At 29.5% G+C, this 20,552-nt stretch overlaps 3 protein-coding genes across 4 annotated transcripts in view; 2 read left to right on the forward strand and 1 right to left on the reverse strand.

Annotated features, from left to right (window-relative positions):
* Window positions 1–208: 208 nt before the first annotated feature.
* LOC126843558 (exportin-6-A) lies at window positions 209–6,064 on the forward strand. Its single transcript, XM_050581156.1, has 17 exons — window positions 209–552; window positions 654–854; window positions 936–1,133; window positions 1,206–1,365; window positions 2,002–2,153; window positions 2,231–2,394; window positions 2,464–2,670; window positions 2,936–3,026; window positions 3,110–3,199; window positions 3,275–3,534; window positions 3,606–3,885; window positions 3,957–4,163; window positions 4,238–4,422; window positions 4,553–4,744; window positions 4,818–5,028; window positions 5,100–5,333; window positions 5,408–6,064. Exons 1-17 carry the CDS (start codon window positions 532–534, stop codon window positions 5,474–5,476), a joined length of 2,922 nt encoding a protein of 973 aa, XP_050437113.1. The 5' UTR covers window positions 209–531; the 3' UTR covers window positions 5,477–6,064.
* A 189-nt stretch (window positions 6,065–6,253) lies between these two features.
* Window positions 6,254–20,552, reverse strand: part of LOC126843564 (uncharacterized) — a 44,090-nt gene continuing 29,791 nt past the window's right edge. The window contains exons 2-5 of the mRNA XM_050581167.1: window positions 7,298–7,437; window positions 7,054–7,173; window positions 6,808–6,986; window positions 6,254–6,740 (exon numbers count right to left, since the gene is read on the reverse strand). Coding sequence (XP_050437124.1) covers window positions 6,651–6,740; window positions 6,808–6,986; window positions 7,054–7,173; window positions 7,298–7,358 — 450 coding nt within the window. The 5' untranslated portion in view covers window positions 7,359–7,437 and the 3' untranslated portion in view covers window positions 6,254–6,650. The remainder of the gene's footprint in view (window positions 6,741–6,807; window positions 6,987–7,053; window positions 7,174–7,297; window positions 7,438–20,552) is intronic.
* On the forward strand, window positions 7,920–13,031 carry LOC126843561 (ARF GTPase-activating protein GIT2). 2 transcript variants are annotated; one of them, XM_050581161.1, is made up of 13 exons: window positions 7,920–8,283; window positions 9,522–9,652; window positions 9,735–9,835; window positions 9,902–10,076; window positions 10,642–10,772; window positions 10,848–11,037; window positions 11,102–11,174; window positions 11,246–11,419; window positions 11,489–11,592; window positions 11,834–12,055; window positions 12,122–12,298; window positions 12,414–12,605; window positions 12,683–13,031. In XM_050581161.1, the coding sequence occupies exons 1-13, from the start codon at window positions 8,220–8,222 to the stop codon at window positions 12,842–12,844; spliced, it is 1,896 nt and encodes a 631-aa protein (XP_050437118.1). In that variant the 5' UTR covers window positions 7,920–8,219; the 3' UTR covers window positions 12,845–13,031. The 2 variants fall into 2 exon arrangements, with proteins under 2 accessions (XP_050437118.1, XP_050437119.1); XM_050581162.1 differs by having other exon boundaries at window positions 7,928–8,283; window positions 12,414–12,587; window positions 12,683–13,029.

Consider the following 20,552-nt stretch of genomic DNA (forward strand, 5'->3'; position numbering starts at 1 on the left):
ATTTTCGTGAAGACGATCATTATTGTTTTCCACTCTTCGGACCGATTATGTATTTTTTTTCTTTTCTATTTTAAATGCGGAAAATCCAAAACGTAAAAATCCTATAGTCTTCTAGAGTTGGGACTTGGGTATTTATCAAAATAATTAAATACCTTGTCGTTGGCAACACTGATGTGATAGCAGACAGTAGAGCCGAGACGGAGAGATAACGTTCGAAAATGTTTTTTTTAATTTCAACAGGAAGGTAAATAGTATTATTGTTGAAAGTTGATTCTCAAAAAAAAAAAACAAGATCACAGACTATGTTAAAAGTGCACACAATTCACAGACACGGTTTCAATCTAAAAACTGTACAAATAATGTAATCGCGTTGGCGTCCGAACAGTGTGTGTGTGTGTGTGTGGTGAGTTTTCCAAGCACATCTACTCGAATAATGATCTCCACTCGGATTCCCTCTACTAAGTTTTGAAGTCTCCAAAAACATAGTTACTCAAAAGAAGTACTATACAAAATCAAACCGCAGCCGTCGCCATGAATACACAGGACATAGCCGTGAGTGTCGAGAGAACTGTGTCAGACCAGCAAACATTTTGTCACTGACCATATATTTGCAGTGTCGGTGTCCTCATTTTGTTGTTTTTTTTTTTTTATAGGCGTACGAAAACGAAATGAAGACGTACGAAGTGATGATGTCACAGTTCTACGATCCGAGTTCGACCAACGAACTCAAGTACAAATTACAAGAGGAGTTTGACAAGTTTGGCGAACAAGACAAGTGTTGGGTGCAGTGTTGCTATAATCTGGAGAACAGTAGAAATCAATATCTGTTGATGTTCAGTTTGAATACAATGGAGGTATACTTATGCCTATGCTTATGTTGGATGGGTTATGAAATTGATTGTCACGCAAAATGTGCTCTTTATTTTGTTCCTCAGATGATCATCAACAAGAAATGGGAAAAAATGACGTTGAAATCCCAAGAAACCCTAAGGGAAGCAATTTTCAATCATATTGTAATGAAGCACGATAATTATCCAAAATTTATGATCAGTAAAATGGTCAAACTACTGGTAGACATAGCTAGAAACGATTGGCCAGTGCGGTATCCTAATTTTATTGATCACATTATTCAAGTATGTGATTTATTATCAAGTTATTTCCGGAAGAATTTTCGTTGACGGTTTTTTTATGTTTTTTTTTTATAGTTGCTCATGAACCCAGATCAAGTCCTATTGGGTCTATCCTTTTTACTATTGTCGTCCGAAGAATTCATCAGCCCCAAAGAAGATCTTTTAGGAAAAAGAAAACAAGATTTGAGAGTGAATTTTCTAAAACACATTCCAAAATTGTTTGAAATATTATCAGGTAAAATAAGGTTCGGCTAGGTAAAGTGTATCGAAACTAGTCTAAACCATTTAGCTCAATGCTTGCTACTTTTAAATCTTCATCACCAAACCAACCTGACCAAACGCGCCACTGAGTGACAGTGAGCGCTAACACACTGCGGCCTTACCCACTTGACCACTCCTCCTCCTCCTCCTTCTAACTTTTAAACCTTGGGTAGAGAAATATTATGATGGTTTCAATGTTTTATTAGAAGTTTTTTTTTTTAAGTGGTTTTATATTTTAAATACAAAATATTTATTTTATTACTTAGCACTTTACTTGGCTACATAGCCAAAAAGGTATTGGTTTTGCAATGGTTTTTTTTTTTTTGGCCAACAAAATCCCTGAAAATTGTTGTACCAAAGCCAAAGGTTTACTCTAAAAGGTCATAAGAAAGAAAAAAAAAATTACTCTTTTGAAAAAAAAAATGATATTATATTTTGTTATAGATATTTTATAATACATTTCCATAATTTAAAATACGAGCCATAATTTTCTTAAATTAAAACACATTTCATTTTTACTCTTTGGCCATCAATGTTAACAAGTTTAATATGTATATATATATATTTTTTTTTTAAAATAATTTTTTACTTTTGTTTTGTTGAATTTTAGACATACTTAAAAATGCTCATAAAACATCCAACTTAGATGAAGTGTATGAAGCCGTGACAAAAGTGTTTTCCGATATGTTCACTTGGCTACCATTTGAAAAATATTTGACTCAAGACCTGTTGCACACGTTGTTACCATTAGCAAAAAAAGAGGTAAATATTATTATTCATAAAAAAAAAAAAAAAAAATTAGAGCATTTTAATTTATAAACAAATGTATATATCTCTAGAACGCAACAGCTATTAATACATTGACCATATTTAATGAAGTGTTAAGCAAATCGTATACACAGACTGAAGATAGGTATTACATTCTGTCTGAATTATGTATATATACATTCCAATTAGTTGAAAATATAGTTGCTGTGCCGGACATTGGATTCGTTAGTGAAGCGTGAGTTTTAAAATTTTTTATTTTATTTTTTTTACATAGATGTAAACAATAGTTGTATTATTTTTACAGGTATTTGACAATACTTACTGAAATTTTATCAGTCGTAATAAGGAAATATTGGAATTTCCTTGACAATCACTTTCCCAACGGAGAGTTTTTAGATATGTTATTACAATTTACATTCCAGCATTTTGTAATAGACTGTTACTATCAATGTTTAGATATATGGTGTGGAATATTCGAAGCATTATCTGATCGACCAGCATGTGTGGAAAAGTAATAGTTGTACATTTTATTACACAATTTTTTTAAAAATATTATTAGTTCAAGTTTGGTTTTGAACCCTCCGTTAAATAAAATGTGACTGGGGTGCATGTTTTACACTGCGACTAATAGAATGTTGAATAATGTAATTTTTTTAAAAAAAATGTTTAGATTAAATTGTATTTTATTTTAATATCATATACTTGAAAAACTTATTTTAGTTTTCTAAATCTGAAGGTATTTAGTTATTTATCAACATTTTTTCATTTTTGTTTAGATATCGTCGAATATTTTTAGATCTTGTCGTTAAAGTCACTCAAAAAATGAATACTTACGGTAATTTTAATGATGAAATCTACGATGATGATGTAAGCCTAAAAGTTTGTTGTAATAAAATAAATAAAAAATAAATAATTATTATTTATTAGTTGTATTTTACGGAATATTTCAGGGCCAAACCGAGTGTCAGATATTTTTGAATAAAAACATTGAAATTATATCAAATGTAGCACATTTGTACCCTGATGTTTCTATATCTGTGGTTAGTAGTTGACTTGCATTGTATTATTTCTACACTAATATATCGTTAACTACATAATGGAATATTTTTTTTCAGGTTGACAACTGGAAAATTTATATTAATGATTATATAACAATACTAAATTCACCAATGTTGCTGGAAAACTTTAATAACTCCAAATGCATGTTCTTGGTACCATCTACGAGAACGTTGACTAGTCTTAGTAACTACTATGAAGACTCCATGAAAATTGCAATTACAAAAATGCTTAACGACATAGCTATTCAAGGCGTTGCCACAACGCCGCTCTATCAATTGCCCGTACTACCGTCGACTACGAAAACGTTGATTCAAATGTATGGATTGTATATAATTAGATGATAAACATTCAAGTTTGAGGTTTTTTTTTTTTTTTTTAATATTACAGCCAAAGCGAAATCCTTACTGCGTTGTCGAGGTGGATGCATTTGTTAAACAATAATAAACAATTTTGTATGGAGCAAAACCGAGAAAAACTGTTTTCCGTTTTGGTCAATTCGTTGCAAGACACGAGTCAACCTACTCAGATACACGACGCTTGTGGAATATTGTTGCCCACGGTTACCGAACCTATGCTTACCCATATTAGCGAATACACATCGCTGCTGGAACTTTTACTCTCGCCATTTTTAAACGGTTCAATTTCTTTAAACCATCTCCATAAAAAGGTAAAAGGGCCTTGGCGAGTTACTCGACGAAATATGTTTTCAACTTGAATTCTTATGATATATTATTGCAGACTCGTTTGTCAGTACGCGTGACGTCTTTAAAGTTTCTTTTGACTTGTCCCAGCCAAGAGGAAGAGATCAAAGTTTTGGTCCTAATGAATTATCTAAAGTCGCTTGCACCTTCCGGATTGAACGATTTGAAAATGTTGACCGACGTGCTCGTCAATAGTGGACCTTACAAGATGTCTACCAGAAGAATTATATATCGTTCTATCGAAGTAAATCTAAAGCCTTCGAATTGACTAATTATCATTACATATTATATTTAATTGATTTTGGTATTTTTCGGTAGCCATTTTTGGTTGAAGCGGTCACACATCTGAAAAACGATATGCAATCGGAAACTTCTCTTAAATTGCATATGGATCGATGTGAACGAGTGATAACTTTTCTTTCAGAAATTTACGAATTACTGCACGACACCATGTCACCGCAGTTTGTGCAAGTACTCATGCAGACATTCGTGGATTTGGACATGTAACTATTGTCTACTTTGATAGTTTTTTTTAAATTTAAATATAAATAATCATAAGGCTTGTGCGCTGTGTTCTGCATCAACGCTATAAAAAAACACTCCAACTGTAAATAATGTTAATTATTTTTTTAGAATATGGTCGGCTAGCATGACGTTGACTATTAAAATGCTCGAGGTATTATCGTTGATCGTGAAAAATTCTTCCAAGTCCAATAAAGAATTTACGTCTGCAGTAATTAAATTAGCATTGGAGAAATTAATTCCGTTGGTGGCGTCAAATTGTTATCCTCCAACAGTGCCAGCACTGTTCAATTTGCTCTATTGGTAATTGACAAAGAGTTACAGAAGCGCGGTAACATAAAAATGTATAGAAAAAAAACATTTTTTTTTGTTACAGCATTTTAATGTACAAATGGAGATATTTTTTCCCATCTGCTCCTTCGATGACTATGAATTCCAACAATGGCAATAATATTGACAACTCTGAACAGTTTACGACAATTCTAGAAGTTGTAGGATATTCATTTATGACAAATGACATAAGTATTTTTTCACAGAATTTAAGAGCAATCGAAGAACTACATTCAAAATGGAATTTATACGCAAAGGTGAGAAATACTTTGTCGGTAGAAAACGCTTTGGCGATCTAATGGAGTTTTTTTTTAAAATGAATTTACAGGATTATTTTAAGCATTATTTCCTAAGCAAGTATATGACCGTCCTTCTTAATATAATGGTCAATAAAAGTCATACATTATTATGCGATGAAATATCGGTGGCAATTTACAATATGGCGAGTGTCAACTTTGAATATTTCTTTTCGAAATTTTTACCCGATTACCTCAAGCAGACAGATAACATACGTAATGATCAACGACAGTTTTTGAGACAAAAGCGCATGCAACCAGTCAAAGTAATATCAATTACAATTATTTGTGTACATACAATATGTGATGAGTAAAAATATAATATTTTACTTTTTATTAGGAATTACCAACGTTTGTGGCTAATCTAGCACAGTTAACTAACGACATTCGATGTTCAAAACAAGTATAATATTTCAACATTTTTTTTAATCGACTGATTTTCATTTTGACCGTGTACTTCATCCATCCATTAAAAAATAACTTTTTTTGTTGGTATTTAGGTGTTGTAAAGATTAAGTATTGATTTATGACTATTTTTTTTATATTTAACTTGCTATTATATAAATATATATATATATATAAAAGAAAAATAATTAAAAACGTGTGTAATCGGTGTTAAATGTGTAGTTACAGTAACCACCAGGTCAGGATTTAATTTTTGGGATGAGCAACCGTATACAACAATTTTATGTATTCCCCTTCTTGTAATATTATTATATATTTTTTTAAGATTTTACGACTTGATACTTATAATATTAAATTATGATCGTTGTACTTAAACAAAACAATGTTATTGGTTTTTTTAAAATTAGTTTTTACCTAACTTCTTAACTTCATCCCAGTCGATAATTTTGTTGTTGTCGTTAACGTTATTGTTATTTAAAAGTATTCCCAGGAAAGAGTGGAGGGTTTGGTGCAAAAACTATCAGCACTAACCATTAAATTGTTAATTGATCACACAATTCCCCTTGACGAAGCATTCAAATATTGGTGATTGTTAATAATATCTGTACTGTGAAGAGAAAATGTATTATTATAAAATTATAATGATTTATTGAAATACAGTTGAAAAATTTGTATAAGCTTACAATACTTCTAAATACAATTATTTTATTTCTGAATACTGAAATGATCATTGTTCCAATAACATACAAAAATAACATTACTCTTACATTAATTACTAAGTATAACAATATAAACGTATAAACAAGTATTTTGGACGGAATAGTTGCTTTAAATTAGGTAAGTATATCATTGTAACATTTAAACTAAAAAAATATAATAAAAACAGCTTCGTGTCTAAGATAAAATGATAGACGATAAAAAATGAACACAGTAATTGTTAAAAATCTTGTCTTTGTAAAAAAATTGACCATTTAGTAAATTTAATATAATAATAAATGTTATACGTTCGTATGACAATGAATTTGTCAATCGAGATCGGTTTTATTATAAAATTAAAATAGTTTATTAAAAAAAAAAAAATGGTAAACTTAAAAAATATGCTTTGAATATAAATATTTGAAAATATATTTTGCATCTGGCCTTCAAGTTCATTTATTATTTCATTCGGAGACACAAAATCAAACGGTTTTGGTAATGTAAAATCCAACTAATGCTGCAATACATCCTACTATGACTGTCAAATTTGATTTTATCGAACTACTTCCCATCTGAAACAAACAATGGTTAGCATTTACAACAAACAGCACACTATGATAATATATCCCAATTAATTACTGTTATATAATAATTGCATCGATCTCCTAAACAACATTCAGCACACTTCCAATCTTGATACCATAAATAGGTGCATAAAGGCATAGTTTTCGCTTTGACCGATTCACACGTAGCACGAGTGGCACATCGTTTAGATACGTAGTATTGTTTTAGACCGCCTTCCACCCAGTACGGAGGAGCTGCACAGGTAGTAAACAAATTATAATTAGCGAGTTGCAAATCAATTTCTTTATAATATCGTCTTACATCCCCAACTGATTTCTGACAAACACATATCCTCTTCGGGCTCGCAAGTTTTGATTGTGTTCAAACATTTTTCGTGATTTTGATCTTGATTAGTGCACACATAACATTCCAACGAGTAACCTGAATATAATTAAAACGATAAAAATACGTCACATTTCGTCCAATACGACAAAATGGAATTCAAGTAAATATGACTATTATACGTGCATAAAAAGTAGAAAAAAATAGTAAAAAATTTACTCACTCAATTGGATGGTTACACTGACCACTACGAGGGCCAAAAGTATGTTAACTATGCTATTCATAATGGAAAAACAAAAATAAGATCAAAAGTAATAAACGATGGAACTGAACTAAAATTGTAGGTTAAATAATTCTAATAAAAAATTGTAAAAAAAATTAATACTTAATTTCTAAAAAATATCTTAGAAATTCTTGTAAATAAAAATATATAATTTCTGTTGTCACTTGGTATCACATCACACCCATTATATTGTAATATTTACACCCATGTTTATTAGTATGAAGTTGTATCCAGTAATTGTTATTAATGAGAATTGTTTGTATGACCACAGCATAACCAGAAGGACTAAAGTAATTATGTATTTGACCCAAGTCTTTAAATTCTACTAGCTTCTTTTATAATAAAATATATATATATATCAACTTTTTTGATCAACAATTAATAGTTTTTGGCCACGACGTAGAGAAGATCTCCTGGACATGGTGGTTTTGACTTTTGACCATAGAATAAAGAGAACCCTTATCTATTCTATGAGAGAACCAAGTGAATGTGAAATTATGGGAATGTCATAAAATATTGATAAATTTTAGAAACCCCTGGGCCAATATATGTGCCATGATTGCTGTTATCTTTTAATGGCTTATACCTATTTGCCAATTCCCATTACTTCATTTTATAGAATTAAATTTTAAATTACACCTACCTATCGATGGTAGATTATTAAAATAATTATACTTCAGGTTGAGATTCTTCGGGAAACACATTTTCTTTCAGTCAATTGTCAAAGATAAGAATTCAGCATAAAGCGAGATTTAATTTCAATACTAAAATTGTTGTTTTTTTTTTATAGTTTGAATAATTATTTTTGTTAGTTAATTGTTATCATTGTGATTGTATACTAAATTCGTGTATTTATATTTCTATGCGTCCAATGTCGTCATCTAAGTATAAGAACTATGATGTCTGTGCTGACTGCAGTGCTCCAGGTAAATAACTTTGTTTTTAAAAATATGTAGCTTATTCCAAATACAACATAATGTTTGTACACTTATACCAAATCTTGTTAAGTATATTATATTAACAAGATGCCTCAATGATCTAGGATTCCCTTATACTGCACAGGTCATATTTTAGTTCTTCAATATTTTTTATGAGAAAGTATGAGCGTATGCTCTCCTCCACAAGTACGATTAACCCTGAAAAAAATTGACATTTTACTCATTAGTAAAAGTAATAATTTAAGACGTGTTATTGTTAGTTAAAAAAAAAAAAAAAATTGTAGAAGTTTAAAAACTATTGTGTTGCAACTTGCAACTATGCACTTTGGTATACTATTTATGTATAATCATCTACACCACCTGGCTTTTGGTCAACTTCCGTTATCAATTCTTGAAAATCACCTATCCACTTGTGTAACTGAATTAAAATTAGTTTAATTATATGCAAATTAATTTTATTATACACAGATATTTATAACTAAAATGTTGTTTGAACTAGTTTCAAATGCAATAAGTACTTCTTCCATTATTGAAGATTTTGTTTCACACTTTTTTCTATTCATAGATTCAAAAGCAATTACAAATGTTTTGAATGGAACCAAACTTTCTAAAGCTTTTATTTGAGCATAATTTTCAAGCATAGTACCTATGTTACCTTTGTTTTTTCCTTATCATAGCAACAGCCTCATTCAATTCATTTTTTAGTGTCTGTGTAAATTTAAATAATGATATGACTGCGACATAATTAATTTCAATGCATCAACACAATTTATTAAGGTATTATTTATAAATTATTTTTGCCAAACTACATTAGAAAATATTGATTTTTGACTGAAATTTTTAGTTATTGTTTGTTTAAAAAAAAAAAAAAATATTGTATAGCAGCCGTGTTAATGTAAATGGTAAGAAGCTTCAGTCGGTATCACGAAACATTTTCATAATTAAAAAAAATGATGTCAATTATTTGTTGTATTAAAAAAATTCTAACTTTTTTACGTAGTTGCATAGATTATTTTTAAAAAATTATTATATTTAAAAAAATATAAAGATATGCGGTTTAATAGTTTAAAAATTGATTTTCACTTTTCAAGTTGCAGCAATTTTATTGTTCAACATTTCAATGTTAATGTTAAAACTAATTTTGCACATTGCACATTGAAGTTACTAAAATCAATAGAATATTTTATATAAGCTTGTATAATAATATATGTATATCTATTTTTTAGATCCTAGTTGGGTGATCGTTAATCGTGGGCTATTTGTTTGCAACGAGTGTTGTAGTGTTCATCGCAGCTTAGGACGACATATATCACAAATCAAATGCCTAAACGCCGACTGGTGTCCTTCCACTTTAAACGTACGTATAATACATTTTATAATACACATCTCATATAATAATCATCATATTTATATATTATATTTGATTGAATACTTGCCAGATGGTGAGAACTTTACATCAAGCTAATGTTAATACCCTTTGGGAACACGCACTAAGTGATAATAAGAATCACAAAAAAAAACCTACACCTAAAGATCCAATGTACAGTAATTATTGGTATCGTTTGGTTATAGATGTTTATTATATACTTTTGGTTTATTTTTGTAGAAATATTAAAGAAGATTTTATCCGTGCCAAACATCGACAACAAGCGTTTATATTGAAAAGTAGCGATACCAGGGAAGATCTAAACCAACAACTACATTCCAGTGTTCGAACGTCGAATTTAGAAACAAGTCTTCGGATCTTAGCGCAAGGAGCCGATGCAAATTATTATCATCCGGTTTGTATTTCGTTAATTAAATAGCCAACACAGTGAGAACGAGCAAAAATACGGTTTTTTTTATAATCAATATTAGTAATAACAGATTTCTGAGTTTCACTGAGAGATCTCGTTTGGAATTCCATTTGGATTACAGTGGTAACACAAGTCTTAAGGAATTATTATAACTGAAAGTGATAAAATAACTTTAAAATAAACTCTTTGATGCAAAACTGTAAATCATAAGAACTATTTATTATAAATATAAATTATATTTTTAGTTAACATTTTGTTGGAAGTTTTTGGGTTAATAAAAAAATGTAATTTATATTTTATTTTATTATCCTTATAAGTCGAGTATAATTTACTAAAACTGTTGACCGGTTGATTGTAAAATATTAATATTAATGTAAAAAATATTTAACAAACAAAATCTGGGATTTTAATAAATTAGGTTCTGTTGCTACCCTGTATTTATTTTTAATAGCAAGAAATTATTATTACATATTTAAATATTATATTTTATATGTCTACTTAACTGATACTGATCTCTTTTTTTAAATTTTTTTTTAATAATATCAAACAGGATAAACGTAATTACCCGCTACACGTGGCAGCTAAAGCAGGTCAACTATTACAAGTTGAACTGTTACTTGTTTATGGCGCTGATCCTTGTGCTGTCGACTTCAATGAAAATACTCCGGCAACGTGTGCCAAGTAAATTGCATTCGAGAAAGTTTGATGAAATCTGCTTAGCAAACTAATTATCATGTGTATATATTTTAATCTTAGGTTAGCAGGCCATAAAGAAATAAACGAGAGACTGAATAATAGTTTGTACGAAGTATTGGATTCTCTTTCCATGTATGTATTTGGACGGAAACCCGATCACAAAAATGGTGAACACATGATTGCGATTGATTGCACTGACGAGAACACCATGGACGAAAACTATCAAGAGGGAATTAAGAAAATGCAACAAGTAATAAATTTAAAATTTAATAATGTTTACTAATGTTTTAATAATGTTATGTAAAATTATACAGCTTCCAAATTATTTATTTGAAGATTTAGTATTAGATGTCTACGACGAAGTTGACAGAAGAGAAACAGAGAAATGTATGTTATAATATATTAATAAAATAAATACCTATTATATGAGAAAAATCAATTTTTTTTGTTATTTCTAGATTGGCAAGAAAAAAAATCCCCGGATCATATGTCTGTACCATTTCTACCGGTTAATCCTGATTTATCGTCAATGAAAAATCAAGGACGGCAAAAACTAGCGTGTTATGCGCAAAAAGAGTTTAAATTTCTTGTGACACATATACTAATTGAAATAAACAAACGAAATCAACCTGGTAACATTAAAAACATATTTAATTTATGTCGTAAAGTTTTTATTAATCTTGTATATTGTTTAAATTTAGTGAACAAATTCATCACTAAACTAAAATATGATGATGACGAACCTTTGTACGATCACGTGGCATCTGACGAAGACTATGCTACGCCAGAGCAAATTGCTGCCATGGTAAATCTTAAATATTATTTTATTAAATTCAACGTAAAAAAAAATTCTTACTATCATTGTGACGAGTAGAATAACTTGTGATTGGATTTAAAGTATTCAGAACATTCTGGCTGAGTATAAAAAGTGATCGAAAATAAATGTTAAAGTTTGATTTGCACATTTAGTGTAACAAAAAATGCTTAATTTCCATGTATTGGATTTTCTATCAAATGTATAATAGTTTTCTGATTTTGTCTAACAGATGGCTTCCCATAAGCTGAAGTCAAAAACGATTGAAAACATATCACCAACAGAAAACTGTATACCACAAGAAGATGCGATGAGCTCAAAAATAACTAGTTTAAACCAATCAATTACACCTAGTTCACAGATACTAAACGGAAACTCGCTTGAAACAAAACTGTCTGAATCCGAAGCTCAAATTTCAAAGTTAGTGTCGGAAATTGGCTGGTTGAAAAAAAAAGTAAGCATTTACTTTGTATTTATATTAGTCGGTAAAGCATAATTAACTTGAGAATTTTCACCAAAGGTAGAAGAAGTGACGAAAGAAAATTCCGAATTGAAATGTGAGGTAATTAGACAACGACAGCCAACGACAACAGTAAATCATGTAAACGAAGCCGGTGATATGAAACAACTAGTCAGGCCTGTATCTATGTATGAAACACGAGAGGGACCGAAGAATGAAATAAAGCGTAACACACAAGTAAGGAGCCTGCTATGTACTACTGTACATACATACCAAGTACAAAAACTTATGCAACTAAAATACAATAGCAAGTTCAATAGTATTAACCGATCCGGGTGTTTACGTTTAACAGGCGGGCTTCAGCTTACCATTATCAGAAGAAGTCATTCGTCACACTGACCACGTAACCAAATGTATACAAGAACTTTGGACTAATATTAGATCATCCGAAGCGTGCAAAGCATTTGTTCCTGGAGCCGATAAAATCAGAGCAGCTATTGTTGAGTTAAATGCTTTGTTTCCACATGTAATTATCGTTTATCAAGTATATATATATATATATATTGTGTATAGATATAACTAAAATAAGTAAACAAACATTTTTTTAATTTATATGTTTAGGGTATTAACGATGATGTCATAAAATCAGCATTGTGGTCGTTAAACACGAACACTACCCAACTGCAGCTTGAATGTGCGTGTTTAGAAGCCGGCGTCGAAAGAGTACGCAATTGTTCATTTAATATGGCCAAAGCTACTAAACAGTTATTGACAAGATTTTGACATTACGACATTTATCAGCATTTTTATACTTCCTTAAAGATAAATACATATTTATCTATACAGAGTTCCTTTTATTTATTTTTTAAATAACTATGCAGGTAAATCTTTTTTTAATTATACAATCATTACAGGGTCATGTATACAAAAATTATAATTTATTTATTAACAATCGTGTTACATTTTTTTTAATAATTAAAAATTATAATATTATTTTTATCATCAAATATGAATGTATATTGATATGTTGAACATTTATTTGTTACATAACATTAAATATGTCTTCTTAAATGTTTATAGAAAGTATTTGGTATATATCAGATACATAATTTTATTATTGTATTATAATCATATTTATGAAATGGCCATTTATATGTTTTTAGTTAAATATAAATATGTTTATATAATTGCTCATAATTTTTATGTTCAATGCAAAAAAAAGCTACCAAATTAAGTACATTTGACTTGAACTTATGAAATGAGATTCAATGTGAATTTGAAGCTTCGCCACCCAAAGCCAAAAAATTCTATAAACTCGGTATCTAAACTTGAATAAGTTATAAGTATAATAAGTATATATATAAAAAAAAAAAAAAAAATATATATATATATATATATATATAATAATTAATATTCATAATATATAACATACGAAGAGTGATTACATAAATTACACATATCCCTGCTGGACTGTCTATAGGATTACACGGTGCTTCTGTGCCTTTAAGTATTTGCACATGGTTAATGTTGTCACGTTGGTTTTGTTTTTAACAGTGTTGAACTGAAACAAATACATACATTTCATTTTTAGAGTGCATATAAATATAATAGTTAAATGCAATAATTAGTATTTATTTTTTAGATATATAGTAAGGTCGATTACTTACTATTTCCGCCACCAACGGCAATATAAAGGGCAAGACACCAATAATACAACTCTACTGAAATTTGTTTATGAGTGTAAATTTTGTACAGACCAAAGTGTTTTTACTGTGCGTTAAAACAAAATCAAAAGGAATAATGTTGTTATCGCCTATAAAACCGCCTATATGATTTATTTATTTATTTATTAAACGGATCAAATGATCCAGTTGCATAATATATACAAGAACATAATGACAGTGTTAAGTAAAAGAGTGATTACATAGTAAACATGAATTTTTATATATAAATAGAATTAAGTGATATATTAGATAACTAAAATACGCAAGAAAAAATAGAACTAAGATAATAATTAACTAAATAGCTAATCAGAATAAACATCAACTAAACACAAGTAAATTAGTAACTGTTGACCTGGAACTTCGAAAACCATGTTGCTCGTTAATAATTTTAGAACTAAGAGTAGGAATAATTAGTTTAGAAACAAGATCTTCAAACATTTTAGGAATCAAAGAATGTAAGGATATAGCAGTAGTAGAATCTGATGGGTCAGAGCTATTTTTTTTGTTCTGGTAGATTGAATACAAGAATATTATTGGCACGCTGTTGGCGCTCGGCTTAGTTATTCATTAACAATAAACTCAAGCGATAAGTTAGCCATATCACTTTCTAACATCTGTACCCGATTAGACAAAACATTTATGCCATTAACGAGAGAGGTAAGTTTACTAGAAAACGAATCAAACTTAGTGTTCGATTCAGAAAATGAAGTGTCATAACCCTCTCAGCTTAGCCTTGGCGTTATATCATTTAGAATCAAGTGATTTTAATTGATTGTTGGCCTAAATTCCGATGGTTAGATATTATGTATACCTCGCAGCCACCTTGCTTCGGTCTAGGATCTAACACCGATACTGCTGCCGTTATGTAGAGACGACATACCTACACCGGAAATGTCCAATTTCGTCGTTTGTATCACTTGTTCTGCTGCAGAGGTTGAGCATACAGCTGTATAGGCTGTCCTTCATAATACGTTGTCGTTTAGTTGATTAACTTGTGTACAGCATAAGTCGATTGTGCAACGGTCCAGAGTATAACAATAACGGATATACAAATACATATGGGCGATTCTCTGAAACTAGAGATTTTTAACATCCGTTTTGCACTTTAAAAAAAAGTTAATTTTTTACGATTTTTTTTTTTTTTGGTTTCTGATTAAGAAGCATAGGGTTCACGTTGGAGACCATTAAAGGTCCTTCATAGAAATTCTTAGTTTAGTAGAAAATTCGAATTAAAGATATGGCCATTATAAGGGACAGGACGGCAGTGGTGAGAGACTGATGAACTGCAGTGCGAAGGACTGCACAAATATTCAGATAAACGAACAAATTTTTTTAATTAACAACATAATACTATTATTAGACATAATATAGTAGGTTATCACGTTGAACTTTTATAAAACTAAATGTAAAATTTCAGTCCTCAAAAACGCAATTCTAAGTAAAAGCTTTGAATTGGTGCCACTTTAAGAAAAATATGAGGTCCTGAACTAAAAAGTACCTAAGGAACACATAGTTTATGGGGTAAAATGAGGAAATTATTGAAGTATTCAAAAAACCATAATTGATTCTGAAAACTGGAGTACTCGCTTAACTGAATGATGTCGGGTTTTGAGAATTGAGAATTGAAGTCGAACATCTAGGACATGTTTAAAATGTGAAACTGGGGTGTGGCACATTGTGAGGGATTGACAATTCAACCATTAAAATTTTTTTTTTTCAATTAGAAGGAGATAGTTTAAGTACCTTAATTTTGTTAAAAAAACGTTGTTCCGGAACTATTTTACTCAAAGAGTAGGTAAACAAGTTTCGTAAAAATCAAAACACAAGTCTAGTAAAAGTTTGCGGACTTAAAATTCTTTGGTTTCAGAGAATTACCCATATATACAAGCGAATATAATATTATACTATGCTGCGAACGGCAGAAATGTGTGCATATTTTTTGTTTTATCCTGCCTTAGTCCATTAAATCACTTTCTGTTGAGAATTGTACTCTCTTCTTTAGTGGTAATTTTATGGATTTAGGACAGCTGACCGCGGGGTAGGAAGGCACCGACGACTGGATGTCTAACGCGGTTCTCTATCCCCTCGAGGGCCTCGGAAAATATATTGCTATACTATACTACGACCGATAATTAACAATCAATATATATATATTATTTATATAAATGTTTATTGATACCGCGTGCCTACAGCGTTTTTTTCTAACTAATTGCTTCTCATAATTATTATCATTATTCACAACCTAGTATAGGTGTATACCGTCTATTTACGATGTCCGAACAGATCAGTGAACTTAAACGTTTTATCTGTATAACGTCATCGGAATTTATGTTAATTATATTAAAAACTCTAGAAAACAAAATAAAGACACAATACAATTGTGAAGTTCGGCAACTGGTAGTTTAGTATAGTTATATATGTATTTTAATATGTCGTATAAATATTTTTGGCAATGTTCGCAACAAATGTAAAAAATCGTTTTAATTATTTTCATTATGTTCAAATTGTTTTGTTTTAATTTCTTGACGCACAAAAGGAAAATTAGAAACAAAACCAAAGTTATATACTTTAAACATTTGATGGCGTTTCAGTTATATTATGCTGTTGGAAATTGGAATTCGCTTGAAAACTATAAAAAGCAATTTTAATAAAACGTTATTTACCGTTACTATGATCGTTTACCTTTTTTGAATTTCGTGACTGTTTTTGGTTTTTTTGTGTGCGTACAAGAATTATTAAAGAATATGAAGTTACACTGTATGACTTTTTACCACCCACGGGTGACCATATTGCGCCTAAGCAGGTAGTCATCAACCGACAATAGTCATTTGTGATTAACGCGTGCGCCATGCCTTAAATGTTCACAGTTGCGTGCTTGAATACTAAATAGCTGTAAAAAAAAAAAAAAATAATAATAATAAAATAAATAGGTAATCATAAAAAACGCGGAGAAACAAAAGAAAGTTTCTTTTTTCATTTAGACCAATGCGCCTCCGTCCACTGACTAAAGTATAATATGGTCATTGATCACTGGCCAGTATTATAGATTCACTATAGTACTTTACTACAAGAGCAAAGAGTTTCTAAATTTATTTGAATGACATCATGATTAAATTAAGATATAATTTTCACGACAACTTTTACATAACGAGTAAAACTCTTTTTGTTTTTCTTTATAATCAAGCTTTTATTTGGCATTACCGTTATTGCAGTGACTAAAAATATTCAAGCTGATGTACGTTGCACAATGTGCCTGGTGGACCTGACAAGCGCAAAAAGTTAATAATACTCCAAGTGTCATTGCGAACGGGTTATTGTGTAGTGATTGCAGTGTATTCGCAAAGGGGAAGTCATGTGAAATGATGTATAACAGTTGCAAAGAAACACACAATAACAAGAGTATAATAATCATGTTATGTCTGAATGGTCAATTGACCTCTTTGTGGTCAATGCGACATTGGTAATAATAATGTTATCGTTTACTAGATTTGTAGACAGCTACTGAAATTCACCGTCATAACCGCTGTTGGGCTAATGAACTCAATGCGTATGGTATTATTTATTAACGACCGATTAATCATTGTCGCCGCCGTTAGAGACATATCCGTTATTGTTGTTATGATACGATGAAAACCTCTTATACTACATAGTTACATCTTAGGTACCCGTCTAATATAGTCGGCGAACAATACCTCTATTTTATTTATCCATACATGTGCGCAACCTAATCTGATCGGACGTCAGTATATTAATAATGATAATTACCCAACGTCGTGTCCAAGTTGGAAAAATATCTAGTAGAAAAAAAAAACAAAACACGATTTAGAATACTTATAAGAAACACACGACTCGACTGTGTCTATTTCTAATAGCATGAGAAATATTTTGCAATATTTTGTTTTGAAAAAATCTTTACTTACACAACACTTACGGCTGATGAAACTAACGTTGCACATCTTAAAAAAATAACAAATCAAATCGAATGACAATATTATTGTTTATATTGCGAGGGCTCACATAAATTACATTCTTTAAACGGTAAATTTATTTCAAAATCAATGAAACGCCAGTGTTTGTTTGTTCTAAACCGCCATTTTATAGACGCATTAACTTTATTCAATATAATATTATAATATACTTTTTTGTAATAAATGTAAGGTTTTAACTACCCCACCTTACACAAACCTTATTACTCGATCTTTTAAAACCATATTTGTTTTATCAAAAACATTCAACTAGTTACATAGTATAACTTATTATACATAAAATGTTTTCAATTAAATATTAATTATAATAGTCATCAAGGATTTAATGTCATGAAATCAGGTCTCTTATTTTGATTAACAGTTATTAAAACTTGAACCGTTAATTTATAATAAAGTAATCTAATTATTCATCGATCGTGCAACAGAACAAATATAACAGAAAACAGTAGAATTGAAATATTGTTGGTTTTTTGTTGTATTAAATTAATACAACATAAACATTTATGTATACATATAAAAATACTATTGTTACTTGTATTTGGGTAAAAATATTTGCGGAGAACTTGTCCAACACTATAAATGTACAGACCTAAAATATTAAAAATGTTTATAAAAATAAGCCTAGCTAATAAACAACACATCTTTATTCTTATTTATTTAGACTTATGTATTTATCGTGTCTACTTTTTATAATTCAAATGTTTAAAAGGCCTAAGTATACAATTTGTATTGAATTTTATTATTTTTTTATTTTTCGAGTTACCGATTTAAAATTTTGATATGAATGTAGTTTACGGGGCACCCTTTTTTTCCGTTATTTTTTTTTTTAATCTATAGTACTTTGGATATTTTTGTTTTACATAAATAATAATATACAAACAGTAAACACTTACTGTAATAATTATGAAAATCTATGCCCTGAACGTATCAGCTGAACAAACATTTGATTTCCATTACTTACCTTAGCAAGTTTTTAGCATTCAGTACACAGTCAACCGGTCGCAGAGATTTGTGTTAAAAGTCATAACACAGAAAACAACCGAAATAGGTAAGCAAACGATTAGCTTAGACTGCAACTAGGGAAATAAAGTATGTTTTCTAAGCTTTATGTGTTTTAATAAGATGCAATACATTTTTTTTCAAACAAACATGCTAACATTTTATACACAGGATTGTAATATTTAAAATATATTATATTTTAAGACATATTACGTTTAATACTATTTTCTATGATTCAAAGTATATATATAAAAAAAAACAGAAGTCTTACCAATCTAAATTTGTCAATAAAACTATCATAGAATTAATTACACCTTGTATAGACATTATAAATTAATATACGGACACATATACATAGTAATATATAAAGTACTAATATTGTATTTTATTACTTAGTGTCGGTTTAAGAGCGTTAAATGTTAACGTGTCTCAACTCTCAGATGCAATTTTATGAGGAACTAAGCAACTTTAGTATACAAATAGTAAAACTCATCCGTGTAAAACAAAATATAGTGAGAATTTATTTAAATTTTGACATGGTGATATTTTATAAACAATTATTAGACAATTTTGATGGGCATTAAAACAACTGTTCTATGTTCAATGTTCGGTTTCTAATACTATATAAATACTTAATGCATTTTTTATACATTTTTTTTTTACTCTTAAGCTACTTTTCTTCGGAAAAGTATCGTTATCTTGAGAGGGACACTCGTACTTAACTGTCACTTAATATTTGAGTTGGCAGAGTTAAAAACAAATACATATCTTATCACAAAACATTTTGAACTTATCCGATAGTTTGTTTGCTATTCTTAATTTTTATCACGATTTAAGTATAAGTTAATGTGGTGTATAAAATTATTGGTAATGCTTAAACGGCTAAACAAACATACTATTTTAGCTTCGATGTGGAGCTGAGAGGCTATTTTATTTGTGGGATATTATACCTAAAATATAATTAAATCGATAAAAACCAGTATAGTAACTCGAAAGCCGACAGTCACTAGTTTGGGATAAGTAATAAATTTAAAAGTGAAAATAAAAAACGATTGCTTTTAGATATTTTATACTTTGACTGTTTTTGTGAACCAGGTTTAACAAATTAAAATTTAAATATTGGTTTCAAAAACTTGTTATTAATCATTTTTAGCCTTTTAAAAAGGGCAATTGTATGGTTTTTTTTTCATTTAAACACAAATACATCGTTTGTGCGTAAGAAAAATTATAAAAAAATAAGAAAATTATTCCTTTAAAATTATCCTTTGATTTATTATTAATAGTTATACATAAAAACCTAAGTAGGCGAAAATAGGCTATGGACAACAACACTTACATTATATATGTAGAACCACTTGTTTTTTAAGTGCTTAAATAACAATAAAATTCGTTGTCCTTAAGTGCAACTGATTAATTTATTTACATTACTATAATGATAACAACTAATAAGTATACCTTTTATGTAACTTATATTTATGTTTTCAATTGGGTTCATAAATTTAAAAAATTTGAGTATTTTCTTTAGTTTTGGCTGAGAACATCATTGCTAGTTGTGACTTATTCTTACTAATTTGTATACATTCAAATACATAGAAAATAAATTATGTTAAGTAAACGGGATTAACACATATTTTGTGTTTGACATTTATTTGTGTTGTAATAATTGCTCGACAATTTTAGAGAAATATTTGCTGTCAACTAGTTGAAATTATACAACTTACATTTTAGCCTTACATTTAAAACTAAAAATTGTTGTTAACTTGATGTTTAAAATGGTAATTT

The sequence above is a fragment of the Adelges cooleyi genome, unplaced genomic scaffold (genome assembly GCF_023614345.1).
Source record: "Adelges cooleyi isolate 19-005CV unplaced genomic scaffold, UGA_ACOO_1.1 ACOO_flye_CR_arks_rails_tigmint_CR_PRNA_574, whole genome shotgun sequence".
Taxonomy (NCBI): domain Eukaryota; kingdom Metazoa; phylum Arthropoda; class Insecta; order Hemiptera; family Adelgidae; genus Adelges; species Adelges cooleyi.